At 45.2% G+C, this 21,754-nt stretch overlaps 1 protein-coding gene across 1 annotated transcript in view; it reads right to left on the reverse strand.

Annotated features, from left to right (window-relative positions):
• The window catches only part of DNMBP (dynamin binding protein), a 142,499-nt gene that overhangs the window by 79,157 nt on the left and 41,588 nt on the right, over positions 1-21,754 (reverse strand). The window contains exons 2-3 of the mRNA XM_049790793.1: positions 8,771-8,924; positions 4,733-4,855 (exon numbers count right to left, since the gene is read on the reverse strand). Of these exons, the coding sequence (XP_049646750.1) occupies positions 4,733-4,855; positions 8,771-8,915 (268 nt within the window). The 5' untranslated portion in view covers positions 8,916-8,924. The remainder of the gene's footprint in view (positions 1-4,732; positions 4,856-8,770; positions 8,925-21,754) is intronic.

The raw sequence follows: 21,754 nt of genomic DNA on the forward strand, positions 1-21,754 counted from the left end.
TGGAGACCATATGGAATGCTGGGATTTGAACCACCTTCCATCCTGGATCTGCTGCATGCAAGGCAAATGCCCTACCATTGTGCTATCTCTTTGGCCCTGGTTTAATAAATTCTAAGCTGAGAATAAAGGTAGATCAGTAGGTCCCGATGTGGGGATATGGCTGGATCTTGATAAAATTTGGTTTAGGGGACTAAACCAGAAAATTTCAATCTCTTGGGTGGTCCAGGTATTACAGAGGCCAATTTTACCTTCAAAGTAATTTCAAAAATGAGGCCAATCTTCCCAAGGAATGAGCTCAGAAAAAAAAACAAAACAAAACAAAACAAAAAAACCTTTAAAAATACCTTATACCTGGGGCCGGGCGGTGGCGCAAGAGGTAAGGTGCCTGCCTTGCCTGCGCTAGCCTTGGATGGACCGCGGTTCAATCCCCCGGTGTCCCATATGGTCCCCCAAGCCAGGAGCAACTTCTGAGCACATAGCCAGGAGTAACCCCTGAGCGTCAACGGGTGTGGCCCAAAAACCAAAAAAAAAAAAAAAAAAAAAAAAAAAAAACCCTTATACCTGACCAGTAATTATAAAGCAAAGAAAGGTAATTCTAGAAGCCACACTCTTAAATCCCTCCAACGTTGGGGCTATGCTGCATAATCCCACTCAGCGTATTATTTGGCCCAGGACTGACTACAGTATGCAGGTGTGGGAAGGACAGGGGTGTCCTGTGAACAGTGTGAGGCGTGAAGGTCATTGTGCTCTGACCTTTTCTCCACTCCCTGATGGGTTTGATGCCGTGGAGGATCAGAAAGGGTCCCTGCTATGGAAGCCTGGTCTCTGCCTTCTCAGTTTTCTGAGGGTGGAAACATAGGCCAGAGGAAGAGGCTGAGTATAAAGTGAAGTGTAAAGAAACTCTCAAGATACATTTTGAGGGTCAGGAGTGAGAGTTCTAAGGGCAGTGCTTTACATGTAGGAGGGCACCAGTTTGAAGAGTTCATCCTGGTGTGGTTCCTAATTACTGCTAGGAGTATCCTCAAATACAAGAGTTGGGAGTCACTCCTAAACTCCACTAGGATTTTGAGAACTGTCACAATCCAACAGTCTTATTTCTCTCACAGAGGGTGAAGAAAAATTCATTAGGTTTTTCCCTCTTTCACACATACATGATTTGTGAAAACCAACCTCCCCTTAGGCTACCCAGTGGAAGAAGTCACGTTACTAACATATATAATACTTTTTTTTTTTTTTTAATTTATAAGGGTCACCCCTACTGCTGTCCAGAGCCCATGTGTTTTGGAAATCTAACTAGGGTTTTGTATGGCTGGGCATGTGTGCCACTACTCCAGATGTCTTTCTGGCCCTGTTCTACCTTTTTGATAATTATTCTGCATTATCACAAAACTGTACTGATCTAAAATCTCAAAGGAACACTTATTGGTTTCTTTTTTGGAGGGGGGATGTATTTGGGTCAGACTGGTGGCACTCAGGACTTATTCTTGGTTATGTGCTCAGGGATCATTCCTGACAGTGATAGGGAACCATATACAGTGTCAGGAATCAACAGAAGTTGTGGCAGATAAGGCAAAAGTCTTAACACCAGTACTAGCTTTCTGGCCAATAGTTTCTATTCTTTTGGGGAGGGGAGTCATACCCAGCAGTGCTCAGGGAATACTCCTGGCTCTATGCTCAGAAATCATTCCTGGCAGGCTCAGTGGACCATATGGGATGCCGGGATTCAAACCACTGTCCTTCTGCTGCAAGGCAAACACCCTACCTCCATGCTATCTCTTTGGCCCCTAGTTTTTATTCTTATACAGAAATTTATAGACTTAAGTAAACATGTTAAAATGGGTTATAGGGGCTGGAGAGATAGCATGGAGGTAAGGCGTTTGCTTTGCATGCAGAAAGCTGGTGGTTCAAATCCCAGCATCCCATATGGTCCCCTGAGTCTGCCAGGAGCGATTTCTGAGCGTAGAGCCAGGAGTAATGCCTGAGCAATGCTGGGTGTGACCCCAAAAACAAAACAAACAAACAAACAAGAAAGAAATGGGTTAAAACCCATCTTTAAAAGTTACTATGCCTATCACAGGATAAGAAGTGAGAAATACTTGGAATTTGAATGGGTGATATCTGTTTTATTCCATTCTATTTTGTTTTTGTTTTTGGAGCCACACCCGTGGCTTATATATAGTATTTCTACTCAGGGCTAATGCCTAGCTCTGCACTCCAGGATCACTCCTGTAAGTGTTCAAGGGTCCATGTGGGGTGCTGAGGACTGAATCTGAATGAGATGTGTGTAAGGCAAACTGTACTATTGACTCAGCCCAATTACTATCTGTTTTAAATCCTTTCCATTTTGTTGGTTCTGATGAGAAATTTTGGTAGTTGTTTGGTCTGTTTTAGATCATAGCTGGTGGTACTTGGAGGAACAGTGATTCTAAGAATTAAATCTAAATTTTTGGGGCCCAAAGAGATAGCACAGCGGTGCTTGCCTTGCAAGCAGCCGATCCAGAACCTAAGGTGGTTGGTTCAAATCCCGGTGTCCCATATGGTCCCCCGTGCCTGCCAGGAGCTATTTCTGAGCAGACAGTCGGGAGTAGCCCCTGAACACCGCTGGGTGTGACCCCCCCAAAAAAAAATCTAAATTTTTTTGCACTGAGAGCATATGCTCAGCTCAGTGAGTATGGATTCCTGATGAGAAATTCTCATCTAGGAGATTTGGCCTTTACCCAGCCATTCTCAGGGGTTATTCTGGCTGTGCTCAGGAATGATCCAAACATCTCCATATGTGGTGTCAGAGATTTGAACCAAGGTGACAGCCACCACAGTGACATGCAAGGCGAGTACCTTCTCTTCTGGACTATCTGTTTAACACATCAATGAGATTTTGTTGTTGTTTTTGGATCACACCCGGCAGTGCTCAGGGGTTACTCCTGGTTTTGCACTCAGAAATTGCTCCTGGCAGGCACGGGGGACCTTATGGGATTCTGGGATTCGAACCACCATACGTCCTGGATCAGCTGCGTGCAAGGCAAATGCCCTACCACTGTGCTATCTCTCCAGCCTCAATGAAATTTTTGTTTGTTTGTTTTGGGGCCACATCAGGCAGCACTCAGGGTTACTCCTGACTCTACACTCAGAAATCACTTGTGGTAGGCTCAGGGTACCATATGGGATGCTGTGGAATCAAACCCGGGTTGGCCGTGTGCAAGGCAAATGTCCTACCTGCTATGCTATCATTCTGTCCCCCTCAATGAGAATTTCAATAACAATTTATAAAGAGTAAGTACTAAAAGTGCTGTTTTGCATCAATCTCTTAAGTTCCACACATAATTCCTGCTCTACTATTACTATTAACAACAATGTTGGGGCTGGAGAGATAGCATGGAGGTAAGGCGTTTGCCTTTCATGCAAGAGGTCATCGGTTCGAATCCCAGCGTCCCATATGGTCCCCCGTGCCTGCCAGGAGCAATTTCTGAGCATGGAGCCAGGAGTAACCCCTGAGCACTGCCGGGTGTGACCCAAAAACCACAAAAAAAAAAAAAAAAAAAAAAAAAAAAAACAACAATGTTGAGGGCAGGAAGAGGACACAAAGGGCTAGGGTGCTTGTTTTGTACACAATCGGAGACCTGGATCTGATCTCCAGAATCACTTGGTCCCCCAAGAAAAACTTGGAAGCAACCTTTGAGCAATGAAACAGAAATAGACACTTAAGCACCAATGGAAATAATGCCAAAACCAAGTAAAAAAAAAAATAAAAGAAATGCTGTTACCAAATCCCATCTGTTTTTATGGAGAAAAAGATAAATAATATCTGAAATGTGACTATTGCATAGGGCAATGGAAAGAGAAAGGACTTTGGGCTAGAGATACAGTTAATGCAATCCCCAGCATCCCAGAGGGTCCCTGAGCACCTTCACAGAATAATCCCTGAGTGCAGAGCCAAGAGTAAGACCTGAGCAAACTGGGAATGGCCCTAAAACAAAAACAAAAAGAAAAAAAGTGGGCTTATAATCAGGTGCTAGGACTGCACATTCTGATGCCAAAACTTCTCATCTTCGAATCTCACTTTCATTATTTTTAAAATCAGTTAATTATACCTAAATTATACCTCCCAGGACTGTGTTAAGTATCAAATAAGGATGCATTTTTGAGAAGACATGAAATAAGTGTGAAAACTGGAAATCCTAAACTGTTGCTAGCCCACCAGGGATCCTCATTCTCTGAATTCAGACTCTGGAGATCAGTGGCTCAGGCACATACCAGTAAGTCCTAGTTGTCCATAAAGGAGGCATGGTCTGAAATACAGAAAAGTACACTAAAGAGCAGACGAAATCTTGCCTTTTGTGACAACAAGGATGGAACTGGAGGGCGGTCAGCTAAGCAAAACAAGTCAAAAAGAGAAAGATGATCTCACCGATATGTGAGACATTAAAAAAAAAAAAGCAAGGAGCAGACAAGGCTAAGTAGAACAAACCTCAGGACTGCAGAACTCAAGTTCCCAAAGAGGGTGAAGGAGAGAGTACTGTGAAGCCTGCAGGGTGCTGCAGGGCCAAGGCACAGGAACACTGATGGTGGTGAGTGTGGGAAGGAAGGGAATGTGCCTTTAAATGGGTGTCCAACTGTACTCCTAAAACCTATATAGCCATGTAAATAAGACAGTAATCACCCACCCCAAAGAAATATATTAGAAATAAGCGGACTCCACCTGACTCACTTTAGATGACAGCAGGATGTGACTTACCTCTATGGAGGGGAAGACTGTTCGGTTCTGCGGATGTGAACTCACTGATGCAGACGAAGAGCTGCTCCCCATCTTTCAGGCTGGGAAGGGCCACACTTTCCACGAAGCTGCTGGGGAACTGTCCTGCGAAGAGAAGCAAACAGAGCCTCATTGCCACTTGGGCTTTTCTTTCCCTCTTTATGTCCAAGAGTGACTAATTCTTTTCTTTCTTTTTTCTGATCCCACTTTTTTTGTTTGTTTGTTTGTTTTTGTTTTTGGTACCACCTGGCAGTGTTTCAGGGGCCACTCTGAACTTCCATGCTCAGAAGTCACTCCTGGCAGGCTCGGGGGACCATATGGAATGCTGGAATTCGAACCAATAACCTTCTGCATGAAAGGCAAACACCTTACCTCCATGCTATCTCTCCGGCCCCTGATCCCACTTATTAATCCTGAAAATAAATTCTTCCTGAAGGTCGGAGCAATAGTACAGCAGGTAGAGGGTTTGCTATGCACCCATCAACCCAGATTCGTCCCCCAGCATCCGATCTAGTCCTCTGAGCCTGCAGAGGAAAAGTGAGTGAGACATTCATTGCCCTCAAAGGCCTGAAACTAGAATTCAGACCTCACATCCATTTCAGACAGAAACACTAATTTAAAAGCAAATATCGCAATAGAGGCACCTAAACTGCAAAAGAAGTTGGGAAAAGAGAGAGAATAGGTCAGAAACAACTGCAAAAAAAAAAAACAAAAAAAACAAAACACTTCATTTTTGGAAGGGATCTCAAAAGTCAGAAGCAATGCCCAGGAGACCTGGGACCCCACAGGTAATTCTTGGCCCACCTGCCAGAAGTTCAGGGGAGAGCTCAAGAAAATCATGTTGCTCAGGTCCTGTGGTGTACAACATTACCAGACTACCCTAGCAGTACTAGTGAATGACTCCAGCTCAGTACATATGGTGATATTCTCTTCTTCTTCTTTTCTTTTTTTGGTTTTTGGGTCAAATCTGGTGGCACTCAAGAATTACTCCTGACTCTGCACTCAGAAATGGCTCCTGCAGGCTTGGGAGACCATATGGGATGCAGGAGATTGAACCCGAGTCTGTCCTGTGTCATCTGTGTACAAGGCAAACACACTACCGCTATGCTATCACTCAAATCCCCCATATAGTGATATTCTATACTATCTCCCAGAATTCTATACTATCTCCTAAGAATTCTATAAATAATATGAAAAATGTAACATTTGAGTCTGAAGAAAGTGTTGCTGCTGTTGTTATTTGATGCACTGAAATCCAATGCTGTTCATGATCGAGTTTCATGCATACAATGTTCTAAATTCTGCCATACCCTCCACCAGAGGGCCCACCTTCCATCATGCTGTGAAGATAGAGAGGTGGTTTACTGAGTAATTGGAGAAAGGCAGGGGCTTGGGAGCTGCCCCTGTCTGTCATCCTCCAATGGGCAGCAATGAACTTTCCCTGGTGTGCGTCCCTGGTGTGCGAAGCCCATCCCTAGTGTCTCACTTCCTTAACTCCCTACCCTGGCAAGCTCTTGTCCTCATCTAGCTTCTCCCTCCTCAGGACCAACTCCCCTTCCTCAGTTATACAGGATTCATGTTGTATTGAAATGAATTTGGGTCTCCCTCCCCACCCCAGCACTCACTTCCCTTTTAGAGCGCCTGGATAAACAATTCTTTCTGTTTATCCTTTGTCTGGCTAAGTCCTAGTCAACACTTTATCTCAGCTGAGATATCATTTCTACTGGGAAATAATTTATGACCTCACACATGTGGGTTAAGAGTGAGCAGAGTCTATTCTACAAACTGTATAATATTCCCCAGCCCAGATGTCCATAAAATATATATGAGTTAAGGATTGGATGTAGGGCCCGGAGAGATAGCACAGCAGTGTTTGCCTTGCAAGCAGCCAATCCAGGACCAAAGGTGGTTGGTTCGAATCCCGGTGTCCCATATGGTCCCCCGTGCCTGCCAGGAGCTACTTCTGAGCAGACAGCCAGGAGTAACCCCCTGAGCACCGCCGGGTGTGGCCCAAAAACCAAAAAAAAAAAAAAAAAAAAAAAAAAAAAAAAGGATTGGATGTGCAGAGTCAGAGAGATAGCACAGCAGTAGGGGTTTGCCTTGCAAGAAGCTGACCCAGGACCAATGGTGGTTTGAATCCCAGCATCCCATATGGTCCCCTGTGCCTGCCAGGAGCGATTTCTGAGCACAGAGCCAGGGGTAATCCCTGAGCGATGCCAGGTGTGACCCAAAAGCCAAAACAAACAAACAAACAAAAACCCAAAAGGATTGGATGTTAATATAAGCAAGAGAAACGTCCACCCTTCCTTCAACTATTGTATTAAAAAAATAAAAGAAAGATTCTAACATGTATTTGTCTTAAAGATGGGAAAAGAAACCCGAGGCATGGACAGTGGACAGCAGGTGGCATCTAAGGTCAGCTTAAATTGATGAGGCAGCGTGGATCTAGGATGGAGCAAGGAGGTGGGATCCTATTCTCTTAAAAAGAGAGAAAGGTGGGTTGGAGTCATAGCGGGTAGTGCCTTTGCCTTGCACATGGCTGATGCAGGTTTTATCCCTGGCATCCTACATAACCACTACCAGGTATGACCAAAAAAAAAAAAAAAAAACAGAAAGAGAGAGAGAAAGAAAAAGAGGAGAGGAGGAAGGAAGGAAGGAAGGAAGGAAGGAAGGAAGGAAGGAAGGAAGGAAGGAAGGAAGGAAGGAAGGAAGGAAGGAAGGAAGGAAGAAGGAAGGAAGGAAGGAAGGAGGACGGAAGGAAGGAAGGCAGGAAGGAAGGAAGGAAGGAAGGAGGGAAGGAAGGAAGGAAGGAAGGAAGGAAGGAAGGAAGGAAGGAAGGAAGGAAAAAATAGGGGTCGCGCGATAGCACAGAGATATGGTGTTTGACTTGCACGAAGCCAACCCAGGACGGACCCTGGTTTCGAATCTTGACATCCCATATGGTCTCCTGAGCCTGCCAGGGGCGATTTCTGAGCACAAAGCCAGGAGTATTCCCTAAGTGCATCTGCTGAAAAAGAAAAAAAGGAAGGAAGGAAGGAAGGAAGGAAGGAAGGAAGGAAGGAAGGAAGGAAGGAAGGAAGGAAGGAAGGAAGGAAGGAAGGAAGGAAGGAAGGAAAAGGAGAGAGGGGAAGAAAGAGAAGAGAGAGAGGCAGCAAGATAGAGAAAAGTTTAACAGGAAGCAGCCAGAAAAAGCAAGTTGGAGAGTAACTCGGAGATAAAGCTGATAGTGAGGACCACAAAGAGAAAGCTCAGAAGACTGAGCACACGCTCTGCACGTGGAAAAACTGATTTGCAACCCAGTACCACATGATCCACCAAGCACTGCCTAGAGTTATCCCAGAGCTGGAAACACTCCTTGGGTGTGGCCTCAAAAAACAAAACAACAAAACTGATCACAAAAAACAATGGCAAGCTGCAGGGAGGCCTGAGGTCTGACGAGTAGAATGTATATTTTCATCAGAGAATTAATGGTGCTGAACACCATGAATAAAGACCTGGAAGAGAAGGCGAAGGCGAAGAGAAAGCTGGGAGGCAGCAGCTGGCATGGAATCTCGCCAACTTCTTGAAGGAGCACAGGGGGTGGGGTGTGAGAACAGACATCCCCTTCAGGATGGCAGGAACCACAATCTGAATAGATAAGAGAAACTTAAAACCATTCTGAGTCCAAAGACTTAGGCTTCCCATTTGGCTGCTTTTTCTTTTTTCTTTCTTTTTGAGCCACACCCTGCAGTGCTCAGTGGCTACTCCCAGCTAGTTTCTAGAATGGGGCTGACAGTACTCACAGGATCATATGTAATAGCAGGGATCAAACCTAGGCCCCTGCATGCAAATGCATCTTTAGCTCACTGAGTTCTTTCTCCAGCCCCTTCAGATCCAGGGGTGGAACCCAGGGCATCATACACAGGTAAGGTGTGTGCTCTATTGTTGAGCCACATCCTTGGTCCTTAACTTCTATTTTTAAGATGGAAAAAAGGGAGGGTTGGCATCCCACCCATAATCTAAAGTATTAGAGTCTCTTACCTGTAACATCCTCTTTCTTTCCCAGGAGCCAAAATTCATCCACAACAGCCAACACCTCTATAATATCGCCCACAAAGAGCGGCAGTTCTTCTGATACGCTGGGGCAGAAGTCAAAGATGGCTCGAACCACTGAGCCTGCCTCCATGGCCCACACCTGCAGAGAAAGGTCAGAAGAAATGCAAGAGCATAAATACCTAATATACAATCACGTACATCTTTATCTTTGAAAACGATCAAGAATAAGAATAAAGATTCGGGGGCCGGGCGGTGGCGCTGGAGGTAAGGTGTCTGCCTTGCCTGCGCTAGCCTAGGACGGACCTCGGTTCGATCCCCCGGCGTCCCATATGGTCCCCCAAGAAGCCAGGAGCAACTTCTGAGTGCATAGCCAGGAGTAACCCCTGAGCGTCACAGGGTGTGGCCCAAAAACCAAAAAAAAAAAAAAAAAAAAAAAAAAAAAAAGAATAAAGATACTTATAAACATGCCAAAGCTATAAAAATAAGTTGTTTTGGGGAGTGATCTAAAAACACTTATTTATTTTTAAATTTTGGGCCACACCCAGAGGTATTCAGTCCTTATTCCTAATTCTGACATCTGGCAGAGCTCAGGGGACCACATATGGTGCAAGGGATCAAAACTGGGTCAGCAGTGTGAAAGACAAGTACGTGTCTTACCTGCTGCTGTCAGCTCTCTAGTCCCCCTACTTATTTCTTTTTATTTTCCTTTTTGTTTTTTGGGCCATATCTGGCAGCACACAGGGTTTATTCCTGGCAGACTCAGGGGACCATATGGGATGCCAACGATCAAACCCGCGTCCATCCAGGTCATCTATTTGCAAGGCAAATGCCCAACCACTGTGAAATCACTCTGGCACCTTTTTTGTTTGTTTGTTTGTTTGATTTTGGACCACATGCAACAGTGTTCAGGGGGACCATATGAGATGCTGGAGATCAAACTTGAGTCCGTCCCGAGTCGGCAGCATGCAAGGCAAACACTGCTGTGCTAACACTCTGGCCCCCTACTTATTTCTTTAATCACAACTTCTGCACCCATTTCCACCTTCCCCTGTGTTTCTGGTATGCTGATGGGAGGTGCATTGGACTGACTATAGTGCTTGAGCTCTCAGTATGGTCACTAGACCAGGACTGACATCAGGTTATGGTGCTAACCAAGGACTATACACTTTATCTGCAGTGCCTGCACCAAGGCCACACTCATCTGCTGTGCCCTCTTCAGTCTGCATGCTTTCATTGCAGTGCCCCTACCACACCTAGCTGGGCAAGAAAGACTGCACCTTTCCTCTGGGCACTGGGGTCCCAGACAGAAGAGCTGGAACAAGCCTTGGCACATGGAGGTGTCTCTGAGGACTGATGTAGAAACTTATACTGGCAAGGTCAGTACCTGCTGCCATTGAGCCCTCCCCAGGCCCCATCACACAGGGAGGTCAGTAAGTCAGAAGACATATCTGTTAAAAATCAAGGATCTCCTCACCCAGGATTCAGTATGGGATTCTCTTGGCTACTAACTTCTGAAAAACTGTAGTATGAGCCTTAAAGCCAATGAATACTGAAAATACCCCATAGTGGATAAAGATGTGGGTCAAGTGACTGAGTCACATTTCTGCGTGTACAAAGCCCTGGGCTTGACCCCTGACACTGTTCGAGCCCCTAAGAACTCTCAAAGAGCCACAACATACATGCACGATTGCACACACACACAAATGCACACACACATACAAACTCACACACACACACAAACACACACAGAGCAAAAAAGGCTGTAAGGAGAAAAAGGCTGGCCAGGAATATGACTAAGCAGCCGAGCATTTGCCTTACATATGTAACTTCTAGGTTCAAGCTGGTACCAAAAATAAATTAAAAACAATTGGTTTGACTTGGCCGGGAGAGATGACTCAAATGAATGGAGCACATGATTTAAATGAGGGGGACTCAGATTCAATGCCCAGCAACCACAGGGCCCCCAAACACAGTCACATGCAGATCCCTTTCCTGCCTCTCAGCACTACCTGTGTGGCCCAATAACTCCTCAAAAAGGCTACACAGAGATGCTTCTAGACAAGAGTGAGCAACTGTCCCAAATCAGGAGCTGCTTTCTGTTCAGAGAAGCCTGGATGCCTGGGCACACTCAGCAGCAAGCCTCAGCCTTGCCCATGTGAGGCGGAGAGTCTGACCCTGGCACTGCTTAATGTCCTTTGACATTCCCAGTAACACAAATGTGCAATCTCCAGCCCTGGCAACCAAGGGCTCAAGCATCGCTATCAAGTGTGCGGCCCCCACAAGGACTGCAGCTAAACTGAGCATTAGCACTATTAAAATGAGTGCAAGCACATGTGTGCAACCAAGTGTGAGTGAGACCCAGAGTGCCACAGCCAAGTGTTTAACTCCAGTGTGGACAGCACCTAAGCTGCACACCAGCAACATCTCTCAAATGTGTGCAAGGGCCACAACCAAATGTAATACTCCCAGTTTATAACCAAAAGAAAAAGGGAGGGGAGTGGAAGGAAGGGGCCAGAGGGGAAGAGAAAGGAGTAAAGGGGGTAGAGGGGTAAAGAGAGAAGAGAAAAGAGAATGGGAGAGGAGGGGAGAAAGGGAGAAGATGAGAAGGGAGAAGAGGAGGAGAGGGAGAAGAGAGAAGGGAGGGGAGGGAGAGGGAGAGAAGAAGAGGCTTGGGGCAGTAACTAGAATTTTTCCACAGTAACTTTTTATGGGCTCTGAGCTCTGAGGTCTTGATTTTCTGGCTCTTTTCCAGAACCAAAGTTGCAATTTCATCACATTTCCCTATAGGGTGGAGTGTCAAATGTTTTGTTTAAAGCAAACAATATCTGGGGGCTGGAGAGGTGTTACAGCGGGTAAGCTGCTGTTACACAGCCAGCCTGGGTTTGATCCTTGCCACCACATATGGTCCTTGGAGCATTACCAGGATTCATTTCTGAGTGCAGAGCCCTGAGCACTGCTGGGTATCACCCAAAAACCAAACAGAATATGTGACAGACCTTAGTCATCTATACATTATTAAAGTAATTCAAGGCAAATGTTATTTTCCTTCTTGTACCACATTGTATTCAACCCCTTTGCACACTCAGACATTCAGAAAACTTAAGATGTCAAGAAATGATGAACTCAGGGACGGAGTGATAGCTTAGCATAAGGCGTTTGCATTGCACGAAGCCAATACAGGACTGACCCTGGTTTGAATCTCGGCATCTCATATGGTCCCCTGAGCCTGCCAGGAGTGACTTCTGAGTGCAGAGCCAGGAGTAACCCCTGAGCACCACTGGGTGTGACCTAAACAAACAAACAAACAAACACCCCAAAAAACACAAAACAAAAAAAAAAGAAGTTATGACCTCTCGAGATGACTGGCCTGCAACAATGAGGAACAATCTTTGTGAGAGGAAAGAGTTAAGGTTCTTCTTCTGGGAACCTTTTCTGCTCTACACAAGAATGACTCAGAAGCAGAGGGGTGTCTGGCCCCACGAATCCTCACTTGCTGACCTCCCTTGGAATGAGGGTGTAATCACAGAGCAGCACGCGCCCCCAAAGGGCTGAAGTCACGCCTGGCGAGATGACAGGATTTGAGTGGGAGGCCAGAGAGCAGCTGGCAGTGTGCTCTGTCTTACACGGAATACCCTAAATTTTATCCCAGTCCACTTTTCCTCTCTTACTCTGTGTCCACTGGGGGGAAAGCAATCAATATTTGTATGTCTCAGGCCTTTTCGGAGGTCTGGTCAAATATTTTGAAACTTAATCAGAAATAAGCTTATATAAGCTGTTCCACCAACTCCAGATGGAAGTTAAAAGGACAGCGGAGGAAATGAGAACACAGATGGGCTTGAGAGAACACAGAGTTTGGAAAAAACAGTTTCAGTGGCACCAAGTCTGACAACTTGTGTCTGTGTGTAAGACCCACAGGAGTTAATTCTCCAAACCCTTCTGGATAGACCATAGAACCCTGTGAAGGAAGAACTTTTTGACTGATTTAAAGCATTGCCTAGCTTATAAAAAGCAGTCAAAGGTTTGGTGAGTTACAGAAATTAGCCAAACCAAAAATGAAACTGTGAAGGGATGATGGGTGTTGGAACATTGTATGACTGAAACTCAGTCACGAACAGCTTTGTGATTATATCTCACGGTGATCAATTAAAATTTATTAATTAAAAAAAGAAACTGGGAGGCCGGAGAGATAGTACAGCGGTGTTTGCCTTGCAAGCAGCCGACCCAGGATCCAAGATGGTTGGTTTGAATCCTGGCATCCCATATGGTCCCCCATGCCTGCCAGGAGCTATTTCTGAGCAGATTGCCAGGAGTAAACCCTGAGCACCACCGGGTGTGGCTCCCCAAACCACTCCCCAAAAAAAGAAACTGTGGCAAAATCTCTACATCTTCTCTGAAAACCAACATTAGCCATCTCTCCTCCAGAAATAGTTTTACCTTCTAGCTTATGTCAATGTCATTGAAATATTTTGGTTCAAACTCTTGGATGCTCCTTCATGCTCTTCTGTCAAAGGCACAGTGATGATCACAGCTCCCAGGTGGGCATGGATCGGGCTCACCATGAACAAGAAACAGGGGTCATCACTAGAGACAAGACGGCAGTGCAGAGGCCAGGGGCTGCCCCAGATCACTGGGCAATAGACTCTAGAATCCAGTTTCATCTCCTTTCACTATAGACATCACTTCCGTAAAAGTTATGTGGGTTTCTGTTTTCTTTTCACTTCCCTTTGGTTCTTTGATACCAATTGTGAAAATCTCCAATAGTTGAGCCACCACCGAGATTTTATCATCAATGCTTAGATGTGTCATGAATATTTCTCAACCCTTTTATCAATCCATGTCCTTTTCTTTTTTATGCCTTACAAATGTCTGTATTTTATTTCATTTTGGATACAGTCCAAAATAAACCAATAATTTTTGTACCATTCCCCCTCATCATCTTGGCATGTGCACCTCAACTCAACATAATTTTTTTTAATTTTGTCCAGTTTTTTTTTTTTTTTTTTGGCCACACCCGGTGATGCTCAGGGGTTACTCCTGGCTGTCTGCTCAGAAATAGCTCCTGGCAGGCACGGGGGACCATATGGGACACCGGGATTTGAACCAATCACCTTTGGTCTTGGATCGGCTGCTTGCAAGGCAAATGCCGCTGTGCTATCTCTCTGGGCCCCGTTTTTTGGTTTTTAAGCCACCCCAGCTGTGCTCAGATCTTACTTCTGGCAGGCTCAGGAGACCCAAACGGGGTGCAGGGGATTGAACATGAGTTGGTGTGGACAAGACAAATGTCTTACCCAGTGTATTATAGCTCTGAGCCTAGTATTTATTGAAAGGGTTTAATGGGCCAAGGCAATAGCACAGCAGTAGGGCATTTGCCTTGCACGCAGCTAACCCATAACCAGCTTAGGTTTGATCCCCAGCATCCCATGTCCCCAGCCTGTTAGTAAGAGCAATTTCTTTCTTTCCTTTTTTTTTTTTTTGTTTTTGGGCCACACCCGGCAGCACTCAGGGGTTACTCCTGACTTTGCTCTCAGAAATTACTCCTGGGAGGCTCAGGGAACCATATGAGATGTCTAGAACCTGGGTCTGTTTTGGGTCCGCCACGTGCAAGATAAATACCCTACATCTGTGCTCAGGCCCTAGGAGCAATTTCTGAGCACTGAGCCAGGAGTAACCCCTAAGTACTGGTGTGTGTGGCTCAAACCACTACCCAAAAAAGAAAGGGGTTTACAGTATTATTTTCCTCTCTTCTAGACTGAGATACAATCTTTGCTCTTCACTTTTCAGCCAGTAAAACTGGCCAACCCTTTAAAGTCAGCCACTTAAGAATTAAAAGATGGGGCCGGGCGGTAGCGCTAAAGGTAAGGTGCCTGCCTTGCCTGCGCTAGCCTTGGACGGACCGCGGTTCGATCCCCCGGTGTCCCATATGGTCCCCCAAGCCAGGAGCAACTTCTGAGCGCATAGCCAGGAGTAACCCCTGAGCATTACCGGGTGTGGCCCAAAAACCAAAAAAAAAAAAAAAAAAAAAAAGAATTAAAAGATGTGTGAGAAGCCGTACAGATGTCCTCCTAGCCCCTAGGGTGTAGATATGTTTATTTTATTTTCATTTATTTAATTGGGGGGGGGAGGTTGAGCCACATCAGTGGAATTCAGCACTTGAATTACTCTTGGTGGGCTTGGGTGACTGTATAGGGTACCAGAGATCAAACCCAGGTAGTGTGGAAGGTAAGTATCTTACCTGCTATACTACCCCTCCAGCCCTAGATGTTTATTTTTAGGTTATGTTTTCTCTACTGGGTTTATCCTTTTCATTTCAATATGTAATCATATTATTATTATTATTATTATTATTATGGATATGTATTCTACTGATGATTTTACATGCTTATAAAAAATTCAGTGTGCATATTTTTTGGAGGCCCATACCTGGCAGAGCTGAGGGGAAGAGGAACCACATGCAGTGCTGGGGTTTGAACCATTGTCATGCCTGCAGTCAGATGTAAGACAAGTGCCTTAGATCCTCTACTATCTCTCTGGTTCTGTTTGTTTGTTTGTTTTGGTTTGGTTTGGTTTTTGGGCCACACCCAGTGGCGCTCAGGGGTTATTCCTAGCTCTGAGCTCAGAAATTGCTCCTGGCAGGCTCGGGGAACATATGGGATGCCAGGAATCAAACCCAGGTCCATTAGGTCAGCCACATGCAAGGCGAATGCCTTACCTCTGTGCTATCTCTTCAGCCCCTAGTCCAGTATTTTGGGTGTGTTTTGGTTTTTTATTGAGGTAAATTGCTTTATTTTGAGATTTAGAGTAGAGAGACACAGCGAGAGAAAGAAAAGACAGATGTGTTTGAGAGAGAATGTAGGCTTCTCTAGAGGTGAAGAGATTTGAAAGTCCACATCACAGGTGGAAACGTAGGCATTTGAGTGGAGTATTTTGGGGGGGATTGGTTTTGATTTGGTTTGGTTTGGCAGGACACACCTGACTGTGCTAAGGGTATACTCCTGACTCTGTGTTGAAGGAGTGGGGCTCAGGGGATCTTATGGGATAAAGCAGGAGGTTGGCTGCATGCAAGGAAAGTGCCCTACCTGCTATATTATTTCCCTGTCCCCTCTAGCCCTGTATTTTAATAGAAGTAAAAAAATTAATCATAATATCTATCTATCTATCTATCTATCTATCTATCTATCTAAGATCTGGAGGCTGGAAGAGCGCTCAAAGGTCTGGAGGTCATAGTTTTATATAGATTTTATCTTTGGCTTAACCTCCGGGCAGCAAGGTGGAAGTGCTTCTCACACACACACACACACACACACACACACACACACACACACACACACTCACAAAATTTACAGGCTTTATCTATCATGAATTCAACAATTTATGTTGAATCAACATTTGATTCAACATAAATCAAATCTAACGGTAAACCAATTTTCCACCAGACTTCAAATACAGCTCGAGCAGCCAGACTAATCAATCATAAGGTGACCCTCTAACCCACATTCTCTGTACCCTATTCTCCGTTCTTGTCAATGGCTGACAGTATCACTTAGTCTCTCCTTTACTCTTCTCAGCTACTCAATGCCTATCTCCAAGTATCTACCCTACTTAGAAGACTATAAACCCTTGCTGAGAACCTGAGCAGTAACTTTAGAAGGGATATGTGGACTTCCCTTTCAATGAGAGATAAGGAGAAGAGAGGATGGGAGAAAAAAGAAAAGAAGGAACCAGAGAGAGAAACTGATTCTAAAAATCTGCAGTGGTTTTTATTTCCCTTCATGCTTTAATTTTTCTGCCTAAGGCCCTTGGCAGCTACCAGTTTTATGTTTATTTGTTTTGGGGCCACACCCAGTAGTGCTCTGGGCTTACTCCTATCTCTGTACTCAGGGATCAGTCCTTGGCTAGGCTTGGGATGCCACAGGTTGCTACATGCAAGGCACCCTTACTTCTACTTCTGTACTACTTCTCCAGCCCTGGCAGCTACCTCTAAATCTGGTGTGATTCCCACAATGGACCAAGGAGAACCATACTATGGAGGGGATTTGCAATAGTTTCTGCGAATAAGCAGTTCACTGATCTTTGTTCTATTTTCCCAAAATGTGCTGGGCCCCCAGTCACTGGCACCCACACACAGAAACACTCTGACCATCATAACCTTGCAGAGGTCCATACTTTTATGGAAAAGCATTGAGATATGAATATGTTAAAGACTGAGAGGACCTACCCAAGAACCCTTTATAATACAGCTTTTCAGAGTCTGATTCCAACAGACCAAATTTTTCAGACCAAATTTCAGTGTATTTTTTTTAAATTTCATCTTATTGCTGTTATGATAAACAGTTCAATCAGAGATCTATCAGCTCCCACCTGGAGGATTAGGGAGCAGTTTCTTTTCTTTCTTTCTTTTTGTTGTTGGGCCACAGCCAACAGTGCTCAAGGTTTACTCCTCAGGGATTAGGGTACTATATGGGTGCCAATAATCGAACCAAGGCTGATAGCAAGCAAGACAAGTGTCTTACTGACAGTATTATCTCTACAGTCCCATTTCCCATCTATTTAAATACTGTTCACTCCCTGCTTTATCTCAGTGATACCTCCTGCTCAAGCCCATCTCCACTCTCATGTCTCAGTTTTCCTAACCTACATTGTCCTACCCTAAGACATCAACCTGAACATCTAAAAGAGAAGAAATGTCTGGATAAAAACATAATCAAGAAAAAAACCAACATTCTCAAATGCCTATGATGCCACCTAAGCTTATCCAGAGATGAAAAGATGGGAATAAAATGGGATGTTCTCCATACACTCAAATATGACAGGACTGGAACAGGATGGACATTCGACAATGTGGAGAGACCTTGAAGACATTTTGTGTTGAGGCACAAAAAGACAAATACTGTGACTTGATTGATATCTCAGGAATAGTTACACTTGTGAAAATAAAGTGGAATGACAGTTTATTGAGCAAGGGGTAGAGGGGACAGCTTCAGTTTGTGGAAGATGACAAAGCTGGAGATAAAGCAAATACTGGTGGTACGACAATGTGAATGTTGCTAAGTCCACGTGAACAGTTTAATGAGGGCTGAGAGTGTGGCTCAGCAGGAAAGAGCACTTGCTTTGCCTGCATGAGGACCTGGGTTTGATCTATGACATCACCAAGGAGGGGAAAGGCTGAAATAAATGGTGCTGGGAGATGACACTTTGTAAGCAGGAGCCCTAGGTTTGCTTCTTGGCACTGCCTGGTCCCCCAACTACCTCAAAGAGCAACTCCAGAGCCATAGCTGGTGTAGCCCCCAGTACTGTCTGGTGTGGTCCAAAACACACAGACACACACACACACACAGAGTTAAATGATCAATTTTTATGTTATATGAATTTGACACAATAAGAAATATTGTTAACATACGTATATTATAAAACGTGAGGGGATGGAATCATAGTCCAGCAGGAAAACCATTTGCCTTGTTCATGGACCACCTGGGTTTGAGTCTCTAGCACCACATAGAGTCCCCCAAACACCATGAGGAGTGAGCCCTGAGCACAGACACAGGAATAAACCTGGGCACTGCCAGCTGTGGCCCAACCCTGCCTAAAAAAGTGAGAGTCTTTTTATGTTAAAGGCCTGGGAAACTTCAGTAATTTTAAATAAGCAACATATCTACAAGTTTAGACATAGTTGCCTGAAAAAAAAATCACCTCCTGAGATAACAATCTATAATACAAGTGTTCACCTGAGAGACACTAATATTAAACTGTTGAGTAAGAGATTTCACTACAGCTTCTGGGCAAAGACTGATGAAGGACTGCAGTCTAAGGGAGGAGGAGGGTTGTAGGCCCCAGCTGGCTCCAGTGTTCCTGCCTTGCGTCCTTGAGAGGCTGAGGGAATCTGACCCTGCCAAGGTGCACCCTCCACTGCCTGCAGGAGGCACAGGGCTGGGCAGACAGAACTGAATAGGGACAGAGAGGCTGGGGTGTATGTCCCAGGCTCTCTCCCTGGGGGCTAGATGCTTGTCTCAAACTGCTCTCTTGATCCTGGGGCCCTGCTACCCTGCCAGTCTGTGGAGGCCAAAGAATCAGCCCTGGTGCAGGTCAATTCTTTCTGAAATCCATCTAATCCCACTCTAAGTTAGACCTCCTCAAATTTTTTTGTTTTTGTTTTTGGGTCACACCCGGCAGCGTTCAGGGGTTACTCCTGGCTCTATGCTCAGAAATCGCTCCTGGCAGGCTCAGGGGACCATATGAGATGCCGGGATTCGAACCACCGACCTTCTGCATGAAAGGCAAATGCCTTACCTCCATGCTATCTCTCTGGCCCCAGACCTCAAATTTGATGTGCCCTTTTCTCTGTATTCTACCAGATCCCAAAGAATACATGTTTCCAAAAGCATTTTTGTGATCTATGAGAATGACATATGAAAAAAAAGAAACAAAGACTATAAAAAAATATAAAATCAGGGGGCCAGAGCGATAGCGCGTTTGCCTTGCATCTGGCTGACCCAGGATGGACCTGGGTTCGATCTCGAACATCCCATATGGTACCCAGGAGCGGTATCTGTGCATATAGCCAGGAGTAACCTCTGAGCATCACCAGGTGTGGTCCAAAAACCAAATAAATAAATAAATAAAATTAGTTTTATCTTATTTTGGTTGAGGTATTGAGTGATATCCAGCTGTGCTCTGGATTACTTCTGTCACTGCATTTAGGGGTCACTCCTAGTGGAGCTTGAGAAACCATTAATGGGCCATCAGGGATGGAACTCATCTACCTTTCAAAGCAAGCACACTGTAAATGTGTGTAAAGTAATGATCTCTTTAGCCCCTACATCAATTTTTTAAATCTTTCCTTTAAACCCAGGTGATATATAAGAGGCTTTCATCTGTCTCCGCAAATGCCCTAACAGCCTGGCTCTAGACTCTCCATTCCTGTATTCCAAGAATGGGAATACATCAGGTGGTGTTTGCGGGGGTCACTTTCACCTCATTGTCCAGGGATCCATATAAAGCATGTCCTCGGGGGTCCGGAAAGACAGAATAAATAGGGCAATTGCCTTGCATGCAGCAATGCACCGCTCTAGCCCCTACACTGGATTTTCTTTTTTAAAAAAAATTGTAAATAAGAGGCCAAAGCAATAGTGCAGTGGTAGCGCATTTGCCTTGCATGCAGCTGACCCAGAATGGACCTCAGTTCGATCCCCAGCATCCCATATGGTCCCCTAGCCAAGAGCAATTTCTGAGCACATAGTCAGGAGTAACCCCTGAGCATCACTGGGTGTGCCCCCCCAAAAGACGATTGTAAATATATAGATAATTATGGTAAAATAATTATATTCATAATAATGATAAGATGTTGGGGCCGGAGAGATAGCATGGAGGTAAGGCGTTTGCCTTCCATGCAGAAGGACAGTAGTTCAAATCCCAGCATCCCATATGGTCCCCCAAGCCTGCCAGGAGCCATTTCTGAGCATAAAGCCAGGAGTAACCCCTGAGTGCTGCCGGGTGTGACCCAAAAACCAAACAAAAAAAAAACAAAAATAAAAACAATAATGATAAGATGTTGATTACATTTTGACATGAAAGTAATAAATCCGGGGGCCGGGTAGGTGGCGCTGGAGGTAAGGTGTCTGCCTTGCAAGCGCTAGCCAAGGAAGGACCGCGGTTCGATCCCCCGGCGTCCCATATGGTCCCCCCAAGCCAGGGGCGATTTCTGAGCACATAGCCAGGAGTAACCCCTGAGCGTCAAACGGGTGTGGCCCAAAAACCAAAAAAAAAAAAAAAAAAGAAAGTAATAAATCCAGAGGAGAGAAGTAAAACCACTAAGAAATAAACACATCCAGGGCTGGAGAGATAGTACAGCAGGTAGGGAGTTCGTCTTGCACATGACCAACCTGGATTCAATATAGTACCCTGAGCCCCATTTAGGAGGGATCCCTGAATGTAGATTCGGGAGTAAGCCCTTAGCACTATTGGGTGTGGAATAAAAACTGAAAGACAAAGAAAATCTCTACGGCCTCTTAAAAAGTTTTCAGCCTACGTAGTAAGGGAACAACAAATGATAAAAATCACTGGAACTGGGGCCAGAGTGATAGCAGAGCAGTAGGGCATTTGCCTTGCATGCAACCAACCCAGGGTTCATTCCCCAGCATCCCATATGGTCCCATGAGTACCACCAGGAGTGATTCCTGAGTACAGAGCAAGGAGTAAGCCCAAAGCACCACCAAGTATGGCCCCCTCCCAAAATAAATTTTTAGTCCCTGCAACGAGTATATTGCACATTTTTTATTCTTGACCATTTGAGGTTAAACAATAGACCTTGCCTTGTGGGAAAGGCTCAGAGGTGTCAGAGAATGAGGCTAAATCTGTTTCAGGAAGGAAACAGAGAGACTAGGAAGCAACATTTCCTCCTCTGGTGTATGTTACTGGAGGACAGTGGGTAGGGGACCTGCCAGTTCTTTCCTTTGGAAACCAGCCCCATATTTAAGCGGGAAGCACAATTCAGCTCCAGGAGGACCTTGGGGCTTCCAGGTCTGGTGCGGGCACCCTGAACTTCTCCAGTACCACCTTCTCCCATCACCCTGTGGTGGTGGTGGTGGTGGGGAGGGCACACAGCCCACTACACCCACTCTGGAAGCACCTGCTCCAACACAGCCAGCCGAACAGGGGGAGGAAGCTTGTCCTGACTCAGGTGGGGGAATCCCAGGTGGAAAAGGAAGCAGGAATCTGCCATCCTAAATCATTTGCCCATTTAGACTCCATCTCCCTGATTTCAAACATGCCCTAAGCTGTAACGCAGCATCTGCAGATGTAGGTCCTAAGTCTCTGCGGGTTCCAATGGAACTGGAACTCCCTTCATCTGAAATACTCATCTGCTTCCATAAAAGTATTTGTTGTTGTTGCTTTGCTTTATTTATTTTAGGGTCACACCCGGGGTGCTCAGGTGTGCTTGGGGCTCTGCACTCAGAAATCACTCCTGGCAGGATT

The sequence above is a fragment of the Suncus etruscus genome, chromosome 17 (assembly GCF_024139225.1).
Source record: "Suncus etruscus isolate mSunEtr1 chromosome 17, mSunEtr1.pri.cur, whole genome shotgun sequence".
Lineage (NCBI taxonomy): Eukaryota > Metazoa > Chordata > Mammalia > Eulipotyphla > Soricidae > Suncus > Suncus etruscus.